The following is an 18,838-nucleotide window of genomic DNA, read 5'->3' as shown; positions in this document are numbered from 1 at the left end:
GCCTTGTCCCGTCTGCTGCCTCCAGGGCCTGCAGCAGGCTGGGGATGTTGACCACACTGCCCCTGTCGGACACCACCTCACCCCCCACGCCTGGTGTTGCCTCCCTGGACCCTCCAGACTTCCAGCCATACGCCCTCTCCTTTACAGGAGCTCCACGTAACAGCCCACAGTTACTTGAACACACAAAGAGAGAGACTTAACATGTTTGTAAACAGTCGTGGATAAAGTTTTGAGAATAACACAGATATTAATTTCCACAAAGTTTGCTGCTTCAGTGTCTTTGGATATTTTTGTCAGATGTTACTATGGATTACTGAAGTATAATTACAAGCATTTCATAAGTGTCAAAGGCTTTTATTGATAATTACATAAAGTTGATTCAAAGAGTCAATATTTGCAGTATTGACCCTTCTTTTTCAAGACCTCTGCAATCCACCCTGGCATGCTGTCAATTAACTTCTGGGCCACATCCTGACTGATGGCAGCCCATTCTTGCTTAATCAATGCTTGGAGTTTGTCAGAATTTGTGTGTTTTTGTTTGTCTACCCGCCTCTTGAGGATTGACCACAAGTTCTCAATGGGATTAAGGTCTGGGGAGTTTCCTGGCCATGGACCCAAAATATTGATGTTTTGTTCCCCGAGCCACTTAGTTATCACTTTTGCCTTATGGCAAGGTGCTCCATCATGCTGGAAAAGGTATTGTTAGTCACCAAACTGTTCCTGGATGGTTGGGAGAAGTTGCTCTCGGAGGATGTGTTGGTACCATTCTTTATTCATGGCTGTGTTCTTAGGCAAAATTGTGAGTGAGCCCACTCCCTTGGCTGAGAAGCAACCCCACACATGAATGGTCTCAGGATGCTTTACTGTTGGCATGACACAGGACTGATGGTAGCGCTCACCTTATCTTCTCCGGACAAGCTTTTTTCCGGATGCCCCAAACAATCGGAAAGGGGATTCATCAGAGAAAATGACTTTACCCCAGTCCTCAGTAGTCCAATCCCTGTACCTTTTGCAGAATATCAGTCTGTCCCTGATGTTTTTCCCGGAGAGAAGTGGCTTCTTTGCTGCCCTTCTTGACATCAGGCCATCCTCCAAAAGTCTTCGTCTCACTGTGCGTGCAGATGCACTCACACTTGCCTGCTGCCATTCCTGAGCAAGCTCTGTACTGGTGGTGCCCCGATTGCTGGACTTTCTTGGACGCCCTGAAGCCTTCTTCACAACAATTGAACCGCTCTCCTTGAAGTTCTTGATGATCCGATAAATGGTTGATTTAGGTGCAATCTTACTGGCAGCAATATCCTTGCCTGTGAAGCCCTTTTGTGCAAAGCAATAATGACGGCACGTGTTTCCTTGCAGGTAACCTTGGTTGACAGATGCCTTCCCTGTAGCTCAGTTGGTAGAGCATGGTGTTTGCAACACCAGGGTTGTGGGTTCGATTCCCACGGGGGGCCAGCACAGAAAAATAATGTATTAAATGAAATGAAATGTATGCATTCACTACTGTAAGTCGCTCTGGATAAGGGTGTCTGCTAAATGACTAAAATGTAAATGTAAAATGTAGATGAAAAACAATGATTCCAAGCACCACCCTCCTTTTGAAGCTTCCAGTCTGTTATTCGAACTCAATTAGCATGACCGAGTGATCTCCAGCCTTGTCCTCGTCAACACTCACACCTGTGTTAACGAGAGAATCACTGACATGATGTCAGCTGGTCCTTTTGTGGCAGGGCTGAAATGCAGTGGAAATGTTTTTTGGGGATTCAGTTCATTTGCATGGCAAAGAGGGACTTTGCAATTAATTGCAATTCATCTGATCACTCTTCATAACATTCTGGAGTATATGCAAATTGCCATCATACAAACTGAGGCAGCAGACTTTGTGAAAATTTATATTTGTGTCATTCTCAAAACTTTTGGCCACGACTGTATGTTACATGATTGTTTATGAACGTGTTTGTGTAAAGGTTCAAACAAGGACTTTGTCATTGTCTATCCTAAGTGGTGTCATGGTCAAAATTGTACCCTACATAAACTGTGGCATGTAAAGAAAGTAGATGTATCCAGTATCTCTGTTTGTCCATTATGTCATTATCTATTCAATATCTATATTTATCTTGTAGAAACAGAGTAAAGTACAGATCCTTATCTTTATTGGCCACCACTATTTCGCTCAGTGTGTGTGTGTGTGTGTGCGTATTTATAATGGTGTGAGGATCATTCACAATGTTATCATCCAACAGGAGAGTAAAAGTGAGGCCATTTCTCGTTATTTAAATTGATTGTGTAAACACCTCTGATCTCATAGCTCTAGGGCCGTTGGAATATTCACTTTACATCCTGGCCTTGAGGCAATCGCCTGACACATAGACACAGAGAAGGCTTGGCCATAGGAATTCCTTAGAATTCTCATCTAATTTTAGATAAGAGAATGCATAGCCTTCCATGCTGATATTAGGTTCTGGCTCCTCCCAGCAAGAGGCTATCTTGTATGGACATTGTCCCTCCACACACACCTTATTCAACAACTCCTGCACCTGGGTAGGTGTGAGCCACAGCCCTAGTGACAGTTAGATGTTGTGAAGGTCAGCTCGCCTGACGCTGCCGGTGAGCTGTCGGTCAAAGAACACACAGGCCAACAACACCCCACGCGACAGCACCTACAGAGAGGGAGAGAGATGAGTGAGAAAGGGGGAGAGAGATGAGAAACCATGAAGTATAGTAGCTTTCTCTCTTGAGCGACTCTAGTCTTCACATAGTGTATGTGGGACTTACATTGTGCTTTAAGAGGCAGTCTGATCTCTCATATGTTATCCCCTCTCCCAACTTCTCTGAAAAGAATTAAGAACAATATAATGCAATTTTAGTACACACAGCCTCTGGCATATAACTTTCCCCAAACCAGTCTTTTTGTATCTTCATACCGACTTCTTTCTCGCTCTCTCTCTTCCTCTGTTTCTCTTCTCTGTCGTCATCAGTCTCCTCCTCCCTATCCTCCGCTGCTCTCTTTCTCTATCCACTCATCCTCCTGAAAAAGAGAGAAAGAGGATAAAGTGAGCAGGACTAAAGCAGGTTTAGAAAACAATACATCTATCATGTTGTTTATTGTGCGTGTGTGTGTGCGTGTGTGTGTGCGTGTGTGTGTGCGTGTGTGTGTGCGTGTGTGTGTGCGTGTGTGTGTGTGTGTGTGTGTGTGTGTGTGTGTGTGTGTGTGTGTGTGTGTGTGTGTGCGTGGGGGGGATAAAGAGAGGTCATTATAATAATTTATTTTGTATCATGAGGATTAACTTACTCCAAAGCAGATTACAGTAGTACATTACATATCAGTGTAACTCAGTGTGGTCTAGGGTACTACTTTACCTCGAAGGCCTCCTTGGTTGTGGAGGTGTGCTGCTTCAGGAGAGAGGAGAGGGGGACGGGGCAGAGGGCTAGCCCAGGACTATGCTTCGTAACCAGGCACAGGTTGGCAGGGAGACGGGCCCCCTCCTGATACACAGACATTCTCAAAGCTTTAAAACAGCAGCGAGCTGTGACTACTAGATGATACGGATGGAACTCACTCACAAACACAAGGTCACACACATCTGATGTTGAGTTCTGAAAGTGTTGTAGTCCTCCTCTGTAGAATCCATCCGCCAGACATCAGGTAACAGAAACACTTATACCTGCTGGAGAGAGAGGGAGGGTTGTTCATTCCAATTCACTGTAACTGGTTTGTAGATGGAGTACCACATAGAGCAGAAAAGGGCAAAACAAAACAAGCAGGAAAGCTGTCAATCCAGTTGATTGTCAGGTGGCAGAAGAGGGAGGTGGGGGTAGCGACGCTGTAGCTCTAGACTGTCACAGGACACACTGAGGGAGACAGGGAGAAGGGAGGGGAGGATCAATTACCAGATGTACAAATTTGTTGAATGACTGATTGGATAAATTAATGAATGACAGGTGGACTCACCAATCTCTGGGGAAGCAGGGGAAGAGGGCAGGACTTTGAGGTGTGGTAGTGGAGTTTTTTGGGGGATGAGCTCAATTCTCCTCCTCCTTCCACCTCCTCCTCTTCTGGTCACAACCCCTCACTCTGCTGTCCACCCTGAAACACACATACACGTACACATGGCCCAATCTCACAGAACATACATTTTCCTTTGAGGTGAACAAAGAGACAAATCACACACCTCAGCGGGTCTCTTTCTGGTGCCTCTGCCCCAGCCATCAAACGTCAATCCCCCCCCACACACACACACACAAAATGGAGTCTGCAGCAATCCCTCTGAGAGAGAGAGTGAGTGAGTGAGTGAAAATGTGAGAGTGAGAGTGAGAGATTGACATTGCGAAGAGAGAGTAAGAGATATTAAATGGAACCCTATTCCCAATATAGTTCACGACTTCTATGGCCTTTCTGTGACCCTAGGTGGATCTTGGCCAAATTAGTGCACTATATGGAGAATAGGGTGCGATTTTGGTCTACTCACGCTTGGCCTCAGAGTGGCATATGCTGGGATGAGAGGGGGGATCTTGGGAGATTTGAGCAGAGGCTGCGGCTTGCTACCCAGCATGCCTGGTTTCTGTCAGTGTGCTGGCATCATGGAGGGCAGAAGAGGAGGAGGACACTTTGACGTCTGAGGAGAGATGGAGGAAGAGGAAGAAAGAGAGGATGAGGAGTAGTTTACCTGGCCGAGTTGACCTTTTTTTTATTTTTTATCTTTGTCTCTCTATTCAACCCTCTTGTCTGCCTTTTGTTTGCATAAGGTGATTAGTCAGGTCATAGGTTAGGTTAAGTTTAACCTGTTGAGGGTAGGGGGCAGTATTTGCACGGCCGGATAAAAAACGTACCCGATTTAATCTGGTTATTACTACTGCCCAGGAACTAGAATATGCATATAATTGGCTTTGGATAGAAAACACCCCAAAGTTTCTAAAACTGTTTGAATGGTGTCTGTGAGTATAACAGAACTCATATGGCAGGCAAAAACCTGAGAAGATTCTGTACAGGAAGTGCCCTCTCTGACCATTTCTTGGGCTTCTTGACTCTTTTTATTGAAAACTTAGGACGTGACACTTCCTACGGCTACCATAGGCTCTCAGAACCCGGGAAAAAGCTGAATGACGTCTTTGCAGCCCCTGGCGGAAAAACATTTGCGCCTTTGGTAAGTGGTCTATCAGAGGACAATGAGACTGAGGCGCGTGCACGAGGCGACCCCATGTTTTTCTTTTCTCTCTCTTTGTACCAAAACAGGGTTTCCCGGTCGGAATATTATCGCTTTTTTACGAGAAAAATGGCATAAAAATTGATTTTAAACAGCGGTTGACATGCTTCGAAGTACGGTAATGGAATATTTAGAATTTTTTTGTCACGAAACGCGTCGGGCGCGTCACCCTTCTTTACACTTCGGATAGTGTCTTGAACGCACGAACAAAACAGAGGATATTTGAACATAACTATGGATTATTTTGAACCAAACCAACATTTGTTATTGAAGTAGAAGTCCTGGGAGTGCATTCTGACGAAGAACAGCAAAGGTAATAACATTTTTCTCATAGTAAATCTGACTTTGGTGAGGGCTAAACTTGGTGGGTGTCTAAATAGCTAGCCCTGTGATGCCGGGCTATCTACTCAGAATATTGCAAAATGTGCTTTCACCGAAAAGCTATTTTAAAATCGGACATAGCGAGTGCATAAAGGAGTTCTGTATCTATAATTCTTAAAATAATTGTTTTTTTTTTGTGAACGTTTATCGTGAGTAATTTAGTAAATTCACCGGAAGTTTGCGGGGGGTATGCTAGTTCTGAACGTCACATGCTAATGTAAAAAGCTGGTTTTTGATATAAATATGAACTTGATTGAACAAAACATGCATGTATTGTATAACATAATGTCCTAGGATTGTCATCTGATGAAGATCATCAAAGGTTAGTGCTGCATTTAGCTGTGGTTTGGGTTTATGTGACATTATATGCTAGCTTGAAAAATGGGTGTCTGATTATTTCTGGCTGGGTACTCTGCTGACATAATCTAATGTTTTGCTTTCGTTGTAAAGCCTTTTTGAAATCGGACAGTGTGGTTAGATTAACGAGAGTCTTGTCTTTAAAATGGTGTAAAATAGTCATATGTTTGAGAAATTGAAGTAATAGCATTTCTAAGGTATTTGAATATCGCGCCACGGGATTACACTGGCTGTTGCATAGGTGGGACGATTTCGTCCCACCTTCCCTAGAGAGGTTAAAGGTTGACTTAGCGAGATGACACAAGATGATGCAGACGCACAAAGTAAACTGTAGCAGTGGGTAATTTTCCACAACAACCAGGAGCATGGAAGCACGAGGCTCAACATCTCCGCCGTTTTGGTTACCACGTTGTAGCAGTGTGAAGCGGACCTCTGCATATGCACAGATACTCTGTGTGACTTTGTGAGAGCAAAGCCTTGCAGCATGCTCATCTCAATGGCCACGTTCAAGCAGATCACTTTTGTCAAGTCCTTTCAAAGTGTGTTGCATTCTGGGGAGAAAAATTGTCAGACAGGTGCAAGTGTAGCACATGGGGATATGTAAAATGTACTCCTCAGCCTGAAGTGTCCCCACTTATGCCAGCAAATAGCTAGCTGTAAGTGTGGTGCTGACTGGTAAGATACTTCGGGAGGGTGGTTACGTGTGCTAGCAAGGCATAGGTACTGGGTCCGAGCCTCGGTGCGAGCATAATCAGGAGGAAGGGATACTCGCTAAGCAAGCAGTGTGATGTCCTTTACACCTACAGTGCCTACAACCATTTTCAGATCTTGCCATAGATTTTCAAGCAGATTTAAGTCAAAACCGTAACTCGGCCACTCAGAAACATTCACTGTCTTCTTGGTAAGCAACTCCAGTGTAGATTTAGGTTATTGTCCTGCTGAAAGGTGAATTCATCTCCCAGTGTCTGATGGAAAGCAGACTGAACAAGGTTTTTCTCTAGGATTTTGCCTGTTTTTAGCTCCATTCATTTTTTTTATCCTAACAAACTCCCCAGTTCTTACTAGCATACCCATAGCATGATGCAGCCACCACTATGCTTGAAAATATGAAGAGTGCTACTCAGTAATGTGTTATTGTGTTATTGGATTTTCCCCAAACATAACACTGTATTCGGGACAAAAAGTGAAATGCTTTGCCACATTCTTTAAGTGCCTTGTTGCGAACAGGATGCATGTTTTGGAATATTTTGTATTCTGTAGAAGCTTCCTTCTTTTCACTCTGTCAATTAGGTTAGCATTGTGGAGTAACTAAAATGTTGTTGACCCATCTTCAGTTTTCTCCTATCACTGCCATTAAACGGTTTCCTTCCTCTCCGGCAACTGAGCTAGGAAGGACGCCTGTAGTGACTGGGTGTATTGATACACCATCCAAAGTATAATTAATAAATTCACCATCCTCAAGGGATATGCAATGTCTGCTTTTTTATATTTTTACCCATGTGCCAATAGGTTCCCTTCTTTGCGAGGCATTGGAAAACCTCCCTGGTCTTTGTGGTTGAATCTGTGTTTAAAATTCACTGCTTGACTGTGGGACCTTACAGATAATTGTATGTGTGGGATGCAGAGATGAGGTAGTAATTAAAAAATCATGTTAAACACTAATATTGCAGACAGAGTAAGTCCATGCAACTTATTGTGACTTGTTAAGCACATTATAACTTTTTTAGGCTTCCCATAACAAAGGGGTCGAATTCTTATTGACTCAAGAAATGTCAGCTTTTCATTTTCAATTAATTTGTACAAATTTTGAAAAACATAATTCCACTTTGACATTATGGGGTATTGTGTGTATGACAGTGACAAAAAAATCTACATTTCATAAATTTTAAATTCAGGCAGTTAAACATCAAGGGTTTTGAATACTTTTTGAAGGCACTGTACATGAACTTTACAAAAATTACGTGATCCAAGGTCATTTTGACTGCAGTCAACTGCAAGTTGCTGCAGTTGCTTCTCACCAACTGCCCCATGCAGCCATCACCTGCATCGCGGGAGGCTCTATTGTCAACCAATCATTAGGGTGTTCCTGTTTTACTCACACGAACACGACAAAAGACATGACTGAAACAGGAACCAATTTTCCCAGGATTTAAGTGTACGCTGGATATATACAAATATATCTCTCTCACCCAAAAAAAATTGAAAACCCCATTAGATTTTTGCCCCCCAAAAAACTCAAACTAAACATAATTCATGATGGTTTTATTTTATTTTAGTTTGTTTTGTAGATTACATTTAGAAATTACAGCAGTTTTAGTCGTTAATCGTTAATAATGATGAGTGATTAAAACTAGCAATCCCCATAGACAAACAATGGCAGTAGAATGGCCCGTACTGAAGAGCTCAGTGACTTTCACCGTGGCACCGTCATAGGATGCCACCTTTCCAACAAGTCAGTTCGTCAACTTTCTGCCCTGCTAGAGCTTCTCCAGTCAACTGTAAGTGCTGTTATTGTGAAGTGGAAACATCTAGGAGCAACAGCATCTCAGCCACGAAGTGGTAGGCCACACAAGCTCACAGAACGGGATGGCCGCGTGCTTTAAAAAAATGACAGCCTGCCCCGGCCAAACCCTAACCCATCTCCATTTTGAAGTAGTCCATTTTCTACTAATACTTCTACGAGGGGCGGCAGGTAACCTAGTGGTTAGAGCGTTGGGCCAGTAACTGAAAGGTTGTTAGATCAAATCCCCGTGCTGTCAAGGTATAAATCTGTCGCTCTGCCCCTGAACAAGGCAGTTAAATGGGCCCTGAAGATGTGGATGTTGACAGAGGGGTTGTGTTAAATGCGGAAGACATATTTCAGTTGAATGCATTGTTGTGACTAGTTATCCCCCTTTCCCTCATGCTCTCTCTCTACAGGTCTTTGGAGCTGGTCATTGTAAATAAGAATTTGTTCTTAACTGACTTGCCTAGTAAAAAATAAAAATGAGTTGGTAAACAAACTGAAAGGGTACATACTGCCATCTGGAGTGTGTTGTTTGACAAGGTATAAAGTCAAGGTTGGTGATTTACTGCCACCTGCAGTTATAGAATGTTTCCTCATGAGTATAATTCATTATCTGAGCCTTCCTGCTGACATGGATGGAATTGTGTGATCCTTCCTACAAACCTTGACAGATGAGCAGCACATATCAGCCTACAACTTGTAAATCCTTTTCTCCATTCCTGTTCAGAAAGTGTGATTATACTGTGTCCTAATAGCCTTGTTAATATTCATTACATTTCACTTGTAAATAAATGAGATTTTCGTTTTGGTTTCTTTTATTTTTTGTTGAGTGTGTATTGATTTCAGAACCGTGGATATTACCAGGTAATTTAAAGCTGCGATTCTGGATATGTAAGACACAGTCCTCCTCAAAAACGAACCATATTTGGTTAGTAGAGAATAGAGACCCACCCACTTTAGCTGAGCCAGGTAGAGTAGTTCTCTCTACAACCCAATAACCTATGTATCCCATGTACAGTGTATTACAGTTTATTGCATTTGAGGCTATGGAGGAGGTGGAGAACGAAGTGCTGCTGGATATGTTCGATACAGTTTACCTCCAAAACGAACCATATTTGGTTAGTAGAGACCCTACTTTCTATTTTCCACCCCCACTTTAATCGAGACCGGTAGAACAGTACTCTCTACAAGCCAATATTTTTTAAACCAAATATAACGTGTTTTATTGGGGGCTATGGAGGGGCGGAGTGAAAAGCCAGTCCCCCAAAACAATATTTGGTTAGTAGAGACCCTACTGAGTATTTCACACCCCAGTTTATGACAGTACTTTTTTTTCTCGCTACAACCCAATAAGAATCCCATATACAGTGTATTGCATTGCTAAGTTTTGCTTAAATACGTCAAAATTATTCATTTATTTTTTCATAGATGGTTGCAATGCTGTGAAAAACAGTTGCACTGCACTATGCAGGAGACATATTTTGAGAGAGAAAAATATCTGCGTTCGTGCCCCGTGGCTCCTGCGATCAGCATAGTATCCTGCTGCTTGGAGAAAGGAATATATATCATGTTTTGAGATTAAAAACGTGTGCTTTTAAGGAAAAGTAGTCTAATATTGCCATCCAGAGTTTACTGGTCTTTACACATTTGAGTTGTGGTATAATCATCTATTTTATTTATGATTGCATACGTGATTTGTAAATATTTTAACTAATTAAGAACGGCCAAAATATAGATTCGAAAATGTATTAATTGACGGGAATAATGTTGCCTTTCGTAAAAACAAATAGAAAATGTCTACGCGTCCCTGCTCAACTGGTGGATGACGTAGAAGTCAAGCGACGTACACACGTGTCGAAGCCTGGTGGAAGCAGTAGAGACAAGAAATGGCTACCGACAGGCTGCAGTTCCATGAAATGGGCATAGATGATCGCATTTTAAAGGTAGATGTTCTTCTCTCCTGTGAGACTATATGAGGATAAATTAATTGTTAAATTGCCTGACCTCAATTGTGATATAAATCTGAGAACTATACGCCAGTAGACACTGGACGCTGCTGTGATAGCTAACATACCCCGCTAACGATAGCTAACTGTTAGCTAGCTACCATGTAAAAGTGTTTACTTTGCCTGTCAATCTGTCTGGATATCAACGTATTCGATTTTAAACGGGACGTAGAATTAACCTAGTTATCGAAATAACGTAGTTACATTATTACATAGCTATGTAACTAGTTAGCTAGTTATTTAAACAATCACCTTAAATATAGGAAATTCAAGAAGTTGTCAAGCAGAAATAAACGAATGAGGTCATATAACGTCCCACAGCATTTTGTTCTGATATGATTTCCTCGCTAGTAACTAAGACACTTATTTTTCCCCCCACCTAGGCGCTGGCGGACTTGGGCTGGGCTCAGCCCACTTTGATCCAGGAGAAAGCCATTCCACTGGCTCTGGAGGGCAAGGACATTCTAGCCCGGGCCAGGACTGGCTCAGGAAAAACAGCTGCTTACGCTGTGCCCGTCATCCAGCGTATCTTGACATCCAAACAAGTGAGAAGTAGTAGTAGCAGCAAAGGCCATACTGTATCAAGGGGTTTATAACATTAGACCATGGGTGTCAAACTTATTCCACGGATGAAGGGTGGTATGGCTGTGGTCTTAACATCACTGTTACCATGGGTACTCCATGGCTGTCAGTCCAAAATAATTCGCTTTAAAAAATCTTCAATAGTTTCAACAAGCCAGAATGTTGAATAAAATGATATTTAAGCGTACTTTACTGGTTGTCTGTGCTGTTGGTACGTTTGGCTGTAGGAAGTGTGGTTGGGGTATCCACAGGAAAAATGTTGTTTACCCAACGTTTTGCAGCACCGGTAGGTTCTGATGAGTTTCATGTGATGCACAATTTGTGAACAATAGCTGCATGTAACCAATCGTTGTCGACCGAAGCGTGTTCCTTTGCAGTCACCGGGAAGTGCTTGTGAAATTTGTCAGCTGATTGCGTGGGATAACATTTGGTCTGTGCTTCGGGTTAAACTCGGCCATTGTTGACATACTGTGCAAGTTGCATGCGTTCGCATTGAAAATACAAGCAGATGTACAGACCAGCATACTGAAAGTCAGGTTAATAACACTACTCTCTGGGTATTTTGTCTCCGATTACCTCCTACATGACAAAATCAGAACAACAGGTAGAGTACATTCATGGGACTGTTCACAAAATGTTAGACGAGAGAGAGAGGAGTCTTTCTCTCTGATTCCTAGAGGCTAGAGCGTGGCCAAGTAAGACCTCAACCAGGTGAGTGCAGTTCCTAACTAACCAGTGATCTTAATTGATTATTCTTTGGTCCATCAAGTACAAGGGAGGAGTGGAAACCCAAAGAGACTTGAGTCTTCCCTCCGTTGAATGAGTTTGACACCTGTGCGTTAGACCATCTGGTAGTAGTGGCATAGCCCTTCGATTGGGCTAAGAGTAATCCGTAGTTATCATAGTGGTAGGCGATGTAGCGAGGGGGAGCAGCTTGAACCTTGTGCGCGCGTGTGTGTGTGTTCTCTCCAGAATGTCCGTGAGCAGGCAGTGAGAGCGTTGATCCTGGTTCCTACCAAGGAGCTGGGGCAGCAGGTACAGGCCATGATCCGCCAGCTGACTGCCTACTGTGCCAGAGACGTGAGGGTGGCAGACATCTCCGGCAAGGCTGACCTGTCTGCCCAGAGGTCAGTTTGCTCAACTGTCACCTGACATATTGTTACAGGATACATTGTTCTGGTCTCCGTATCAATGCCTGGGAAGAAGGATGTGTAGTCTTTATGCGTGTGTGTGTTTTCATGACAGGCCCATCCTGATGGAGAAGCCAGATGTGGTAGTGGGGACCCCCTCTAGGGTGCTGGCCCACCTCAGTGCCCAGAGCCTGGACCTGCAGGCCTCGCTGGAGACCCTAGTCATAGATGAGGCTGACCTGCTCTTCTCCTTCGGCTTCGAGGCCGACCTCAAGAGCCTGCTGTGGTAAGACACCAAGACGGAGAGACGTACACACACTCTGATAGTGTCAGTAATCTATGATGGAGTACTGTTTGTGAGTGGTTATGTTGAAATGTGCTCGATTTCCATCCAATTGGCAAAAGATGTATGTGAATATTCTAAAATCAATATGCTCATTTCCCCAACGAGATGTTTCCATCAAATTGACTTGTTTTGCATAAAGGTCTGTGCGCGTTGACAGTGCACAATAACAGTGCACATACAAATAACTTTTGCGGTTAAATTCCCTTGTACCGACCCCCCCCAAAAATACAAGCTACGTGGGTTTCCATGGCTTTTTCAACTCCGCTGATAATTATGTGACAATAAATGTTGCGTTCTATAGCGAGTGTACCCACTCTGGTCTTAGCAGGTGTTCTCTAGCCAATAGCTTGCAGATAGTGCGGGAAGACTACCTATATGATGAGATTATTATGGATAAGAGCAAGATAAAAAAAAATATTTGTCACATGGCAGTCAATCATGCCACCAGAGTAAGACCCTCGATATTCATTTGAAAAGCAGCATCAAACCTCGTCATCGTGCACTTCCACCACCCTGTGAAGTTCGTTACAACTTATTTCATCTGTAGCCTAATAAAGTGCGTGCTTACTCGAATCGCGGTGGGAGGACCACACGACATATCGTTCCTTGACTCCGTTGGCTTCGATACGATGGTTATTATATCAATCTTTTTGCAATAAAGGTGTTTCCGCCGCCATTTCTCGCAGAACTATCTTTGCAGACACAAAAAAGATCCCACCTAGTCTAGGGTAATTTTCTTTAGTTGACACGTTTCCTGTTTCCATCAGGCCTGTCGTGACATTTACTTTACTCACGTAGAAAGGTTGGATGGAAACCTGTTTAAAGGGAAATCTCCCTTTCCCATGTACCTTTTTTTGTAAATTTGTATGTGTCGTTCCATCAGCCACCTGCCGAAGATCTACCAGTCGTTCCTTATGTCCGCTACTCTCAGTGAGGATGTCCAGGCCCTGAAGGAACTGCTGCTGCACAATCCTGTAAGACAAACACAAACAAGAGTAGTGCTCATTTTAGTTTTCCTTTTCAAAACGTTTTTCGACGGTGTGCCCAACTGAACACGGCCCTGCTTTAATAGCATATTCTCTGTCGGAATTCCTCTCATACGGTGTGTGTGTGTGTGTCCTAGGTGATTCTAAAACTGCAGGGCTCCCAGCTGCCAGACAGCTCCCAGCTGCAGCAGTACAGTGTTCAGTGTGAGGAAGAGGATAAGTTCCTGCTCATCTACACCCTGTTGAAACTGCACCTGGTTCAGGGCAAGACCCTGGTGTTTGTTGGGGCAGTGGAAAGGTGCTACAGACTCAAACTGTTCCTGGAACAGTTCAGCATCCCCACCTGTGTACTGAATTCTGAGCTGCCTGTCCACTCCAGGTGAGGAGGGAGGGTGGGAAGGAACCATGCGGGTGTTGATTGACATCCATCCGTTTATCCATCAAAATCTGAACACTTTCCTGTGCTCTCTCGCCCCTCTCCCCAGGTGTCACATCATCACCCAGTTTAACCAGGGGTTCTATGATTACATCATCGCCACGGACGAGCAGGCATTGGCTGATCCCACCACCACAGTGCAGGCCGCCGAGGGGAAAGGGAAGAAGAAGAAGAATGCAGGGAGGTATGGGATACCGCAACGTACAATTTAGTCATTTAGCAGTCGGTCATTCTTAACGCCTTATCCAGAGTTGAAATGATACTGTTTGTGCCCAGTTGGACTGAAGCTATTTGTTGTAGCAGAGAAGGAGCTGTTCTTCAACTCTGCGCTAATGCGGGGGGGGGGGTAGGTAATCATTAGTGTACACTGTAGCAAAACGTTTCGCAACGGAAACGAGTTTCTATTGGACAAATTCACATAGCTCCCCGCTTCGTTAGGTTCATAGGTAATAAACCCCAGGTGATGGTACAATGACCTTTGACCTCTCACACCTGACTCCCACAGAGCCAAGGACAAGGAATACGGCGTCTCCAGAGGAATCGACTTCCAGAATGTCTCCAACGTCATCAACTTTGACTTCCCCACCACCGTGGAGTCCTATATCCACCGTGTTGGACGGTCAGTGTCAACATAATACAACAGAATACAATTGTATTGCCCAATTTTGAAGAAACAAGCCTTCACCTCTGAAATAACCCACAAAGGCTACATCTCAAATCACACCCTATTGCTCCTGTAGTGCACTACTTTTGAGCAGAGCTCTAGAAGAGGGTGTCATTCAAAATTTACCCCTGAGCTCTCCGCTCAAAGGATGAAGGTATTGGGTAAAGCTCAACAATTCAACCTTTTCCTTCTGTAGAACGGCACGAGCAGACAACCCAGGCACCGCTCTCACCTTCATCTCACACACAGAGCTCCCCCTACTGGCAGATGTGGAGGACGCACTCATGGGAGGTACGCTCAGGCACTGTGTTTCTATCTGAGGTAGTCTGTGTTTGTGACGGACCTTTTCTCCGTGCGGATGTAACGGTAGTCTGTGTGTGTCTGACCTAGCGTCTCTGTGTTGTGCGTTTTTCAGATAACGCCGAGTGTGCCCTGAAGCCGTACGGGTTTAAAATGGAGGAGATTGAGGGCTTCAGATACCGCTGCCGGGTACGTACAGTACACCTGGGATGTTATATCACACCTGTCCACCTCACACTAGAGGGCTGCGGGTCCCAACAGAGATCATTGCGGAACGGTCTGGATTTTTCATGCTGGGGTCGGGAACGGGCGGTTAGACGGACAACTTTGGGATTCCAACTATTTTTGCTCCGCAGATCATTTGGGAACGGTCGTATTTCTGCTTTGCATGAGTTGGCCTACCTATTGTGTTAAAAGCAAAAAAAATGTTTTTGTACAAATCGCTGCTGAAGTTAAGTAACCCTGGTCGGGCGTGCGAGATCAAGTGCGCTTAGTATATGTGTGGTCTCAATGAAAGAGAGTAGGCTGCCTTTGCGTGGGTCGGAGAATCACGTGGCAGTTATCTCTCCAAGGAAATGTAGTTTTAAATAGGACTGAGTTTCACTAATAAATATGGATCACGGAAAGATGTGGAGGGCGCTCAACCAACGTGAGTGAGCAATCCAAAAATGGCATGATGGGATAAAGGCGCAACGCGCGCGTGTAGGCTAGCATGGTGAGCGACGCAAGCGGTTTTCATTTTCATACAAATGACCCATTTTGTCTCTGCCTGCAAATCGTCCTCTTAAGAGGTCGGCTATATCCTATACGACAATGCAAAACGTAGAAAGTGTCGCTGTCGTCATTCTCGCTGCTTCCAGCTCAGTAGCCATACCTTCGAGATCAGGTTTGTGTGTGTGTGTGGTCTCAATTAGAGTAGGATACAGCCTATGCATGGGCAGAGAAGCATGGGGCAACTTTCCAAGGAAATGTACTTCTTAAATATGATTAGGCTATAGTTTACTACATTGCCTATAAATAAATATTGATCACCCACATTTGTCTCCATCTGAAAATCGTCCTGCTCCTAAAAGTTAGGCTATAAAACGTAGCTCAAGAGAAAGTGCAAGTCTCTCCAACTCTGCTCTCTTCAAACTACGTCTAGCCTATTGGCTGATATAGCCCAGTAATACTGATTAGCCTAATATAATGGGCCATGTGAGAATGTCTGGTAATTTAACCTACTACTTAGGTTATTTTTGCGTGTTTTGATATGGCTGGCAAGTGAGCCACATACGCCTAAAATAACATTGTGGGACTGCGGTTGGGTTCGGGACCAGTTCTTGCGGTTGGGAGTTGGACAGAACCAGTGGGTGTGGGCAGGTGCGGTATGAAAAGCTGTGGGCTATACACCCGGTAGTATAAGAGTTTGGATTTGGTATGAATACATGTGTGTGTCTAGGATGCCATGCGGTCAGTGACTAAGCAGGCGGTGAGGGAGGCCAGACTGAAAGAGATCAAACAGGAGCTGCTCAACTCAGAGAAACTCAAGGTGAGTGGGCTTCTCTCTCTCTCCTTCTCCCCTTTCTGTTTCTCTTCCTTTTCCATGGCACTGATTGGTCAGTTGTTCTGTCACTCAGACATACTTTGAGGACAACCCCCGAGACCTGCAGCTGCTGAGGCACGACAAAGACCTGCACCCTGCTGTCATCAAGCCACACCTGAAGAACGTACCAGAATACCTCAGTAAGACACACACATTGCTTAGGGACCTCTCTCCTATCAATAATGGTTTTCAACCTTACACTCAGCTTATGGTGATATGTAAACAATATTCTCATTGGCCCGATTCAGTCCCTCCGATGCTGAGGGGAGTGGCCAACCCAATGTCCGGCAGGAAGAGGAGGAAGAGGAGAGAGAAGCCCAAACCTGACGGGGTCGTCAAGACAACCTTTAAGGTAAGGTTCCGAACTAACTCTAGCCCAGACATAACTCTAACCCTAGCACAATCCCTAACCCTATACCCCTAGCCTTAACCCTAACCTAGCTCAACAAAGACCACGCTGGGGAAGTTGCAGACATTCCATGAGCTTTTTTCCCATTATTTCCTTCACACTGGGAGCAACAAACGATAAGCAAGCATTTACTTTCAAAACTGTAATGGATACTCTGATCCGTCTAACCCCGCCTCATCCCTTTTTCTTCCTAGAAGGACTTCCGAGGCAAGAACCCCTTGAAGAGTTTCCGCTACACTGGGGGGAGGAGCCGAGGGGGCAAGGCTGGCAAATCCTAGGCCTCCGTGTCAACGTGCACCAATCCGACTGCTGTGCACAGCTAGCCTAGGACGTCACCAGTTTCCAGATCAGTTCGGATGGAGAGGAGACGAGCTGAGGAAGCCATTGTAGACTACTGAGATGCAGCCGGAGTGTCCAACATCAGGGTGGTATTCACTAGACCCCAAACGGAAGAAAACTGACTCGAACAGGGCGGGACTGCCTGAACTTTTCCAATAAGAAACGCTTATTTGAGTTTTGCTGCGTCTTGAACCGGTGTGCACTAATGAATACCACCCAGGTTTGAGGAACCTACCAGCAGCACCATTACTCCTCCGTCAGTGACCCGACATACGAGTTGTCTGGTTAGAAAACGTTCTGTGAACTCAACGGAATGTGCCTTCCCTCAACACAACAGGTGTTTATCACAGTAATGTAATAATGACTGCATTACTCTGAACTTCCACTGATGCAAATTACCTTCACTAGTGTTCCAAATCCTAATTTGAAGAATGAAAATTGCCACTTCGTTTCAATAAGTCATTTTCTATTATTGAATTGGAATCTCAATTTACTTCCGTAACTGAAATGCAACACCTGTTTTACTACACACATGATGTACCTTGAAATGTCTGTGTGATTTCAGATGGTTACGTGTGGGTATTGTTTCTTTGTAACATAAGAATTCATTAAAGTGTAACATTTATTAAATGGTTTGTGCTCTTTAAGCAGTTTGCTGTTAGTCATGTCAGTCCCAGAGGTCTCTCCCTCTAAAGAAAGGTTGTTTGGGGACATGCTTTGGATGTATTCACGAAGTGGTGCTATACGAGTGGACACAGTGTAGAAAAGCTAGAGGAATTTCCAAAAGTCATGACATGGTTTAAAAGAATTGAATAGATCATAATCGCAAGGCCATATCTTGTTTCACATTTCAAACAATGTATGGTTACATTTGAGAACGGTAAGTGATGTTTTAACCATGAAACAAGGATATTGGATAGAATGTTCCAAGTGTCAAAGGCATGCTGCACACGGTTGGTAGGCAGCTTAACCTGAATGATGGTATAGAACATTTGGCACATAGTGGGGCTGTGCTGTGGTCTGATTCACTTCCCTTCTCCATGAAGCATGTACTCGGAGACATGGGCGTGTACTCGGAGACATGGGCGTGCCATGGCCTGGAGGGAGTTATACCATGGATTATTTTAGTAGTCCAAGGGCATGACTCATTTTTTTGAGCCATCCAGTTTCCGGAGACAGGCATAGAATCAGTTCACAGTCCAGGCCTACATGTAGAGAGAAGGCACGTTGCAAGTCCGGGGATTTAGGTAGAGAATTAGAACACAATCACCCCAAAAGTCAAATGGTCCGTGCTATCTGGGATCCTTGGGACGTCACTACCCATTAATTTAAAAGGGTTAAGTTTAGTGGGTAGGGACGTCCCATGGATTCTGGATTGTACTGACCCAAGTCAAACAACTTGATCAGTTCTTACTTCCAGTCGTGTGTGCAATTAAGTCACCATAACCAGAAAACAGCACAATCAACCACAAAAAGAGGACAGGTTTGTATCAACTAGCTAAATATAACATAAATCAAACAATGTTTTGTTAAAAGAATAATCAAATCAGATCAAGTGTATCAGCAGCAGATTCACCAATGTTAGCTAGCTGCACTAACATAAGCTAGTA

General features: G+C 44.1%; 1 protein-coding gene across 2 annotated transcripts; it reads left to right on the top strand.

Annotated features, from left to right (window-relative positions):
- Positions 1–10,282: 10,282 nt before the first annotated feature.
- LOC115203870 (DEAD (Asp-Glu-Ala-Asp) box helicase 56) lies at positions 10,283–17,875 on the top strand. Of its 2 annotated transcripts, none has more exons than XM_029768936.1 (14): positions 10,283–10,388; positions 10,835–10,996; positions 12,006–12,160; positions 12,279–12,449; positions 13,393–13,483; positions 13,633–13,874; positions 13,981–14,115; positions 14,437–14,550; positions 14,792–14,886; positions 15,011–15,084; positions 16,337–16,426; positions 16,515–16,620; positions 16,729–16,832; positions 17,087–17,875. In XM_029768936.1, exons 1-14 carry the CDS (start codon positions 10,332–10,334, stop codon positions 17,165–17,167), a joined length of 1,677 nt encoding a protein of 558 aa, XP_029624796.1. In that variant the 5' UTR covers positions 10,283–10,331; the 3' UTR covers positions 17,168–17,875. The 2 variants fall into 2 exon arrangements, with proteins under 2 accessions (XP_029624796.1, XP_029624795.1); XM_029768935.1 differs by having other exon boundaries at positions 17,084–17,875.
- The last annotated feature ends 963 nt before the right edge of the window (positions 17,876–18,838 follow it).

Source organism: Salmo trutta, chromosome 12, assembly GCF_901001165.1.
Source record: "Salmo trutta chromosome 12, fSalTru1.1, whole genome shotgun sequence".
In the NCBI taxonomy this organism is placed as follows: Eukaryota; Metazoa; Chordata; class Actinopteri; order Salmoniformes; family Salmonidae; genus Salmo; species Salmo trutta.
This window is presented reverse-complemented; position numbering and strand designations above follow the sequence as displayed.

Coding starts and splice junctions, on each gene's coding strand:
- LOC115203870 (XM_029768935.1), top strand. CDS start 10,332: ATGGCTACCGACAGGCTGCAGTTCCATGAAATGGGCATAGATGATCGC. Junction 12,161..12,278: donor GCTGACCTGTCTGCCCAGAG/GTCAGTTTGCTC, acceptor TTTTCATGACAG/GCCCATCCTGATGGAGAAGC. Junction 16,833..17,083: donor TCGTCAAGACAACCTTTAAG/GTAAGGTTCCGA, acceptor TTTTCTTCCTAG/AAGGACTTCCGAGGCAAGAA.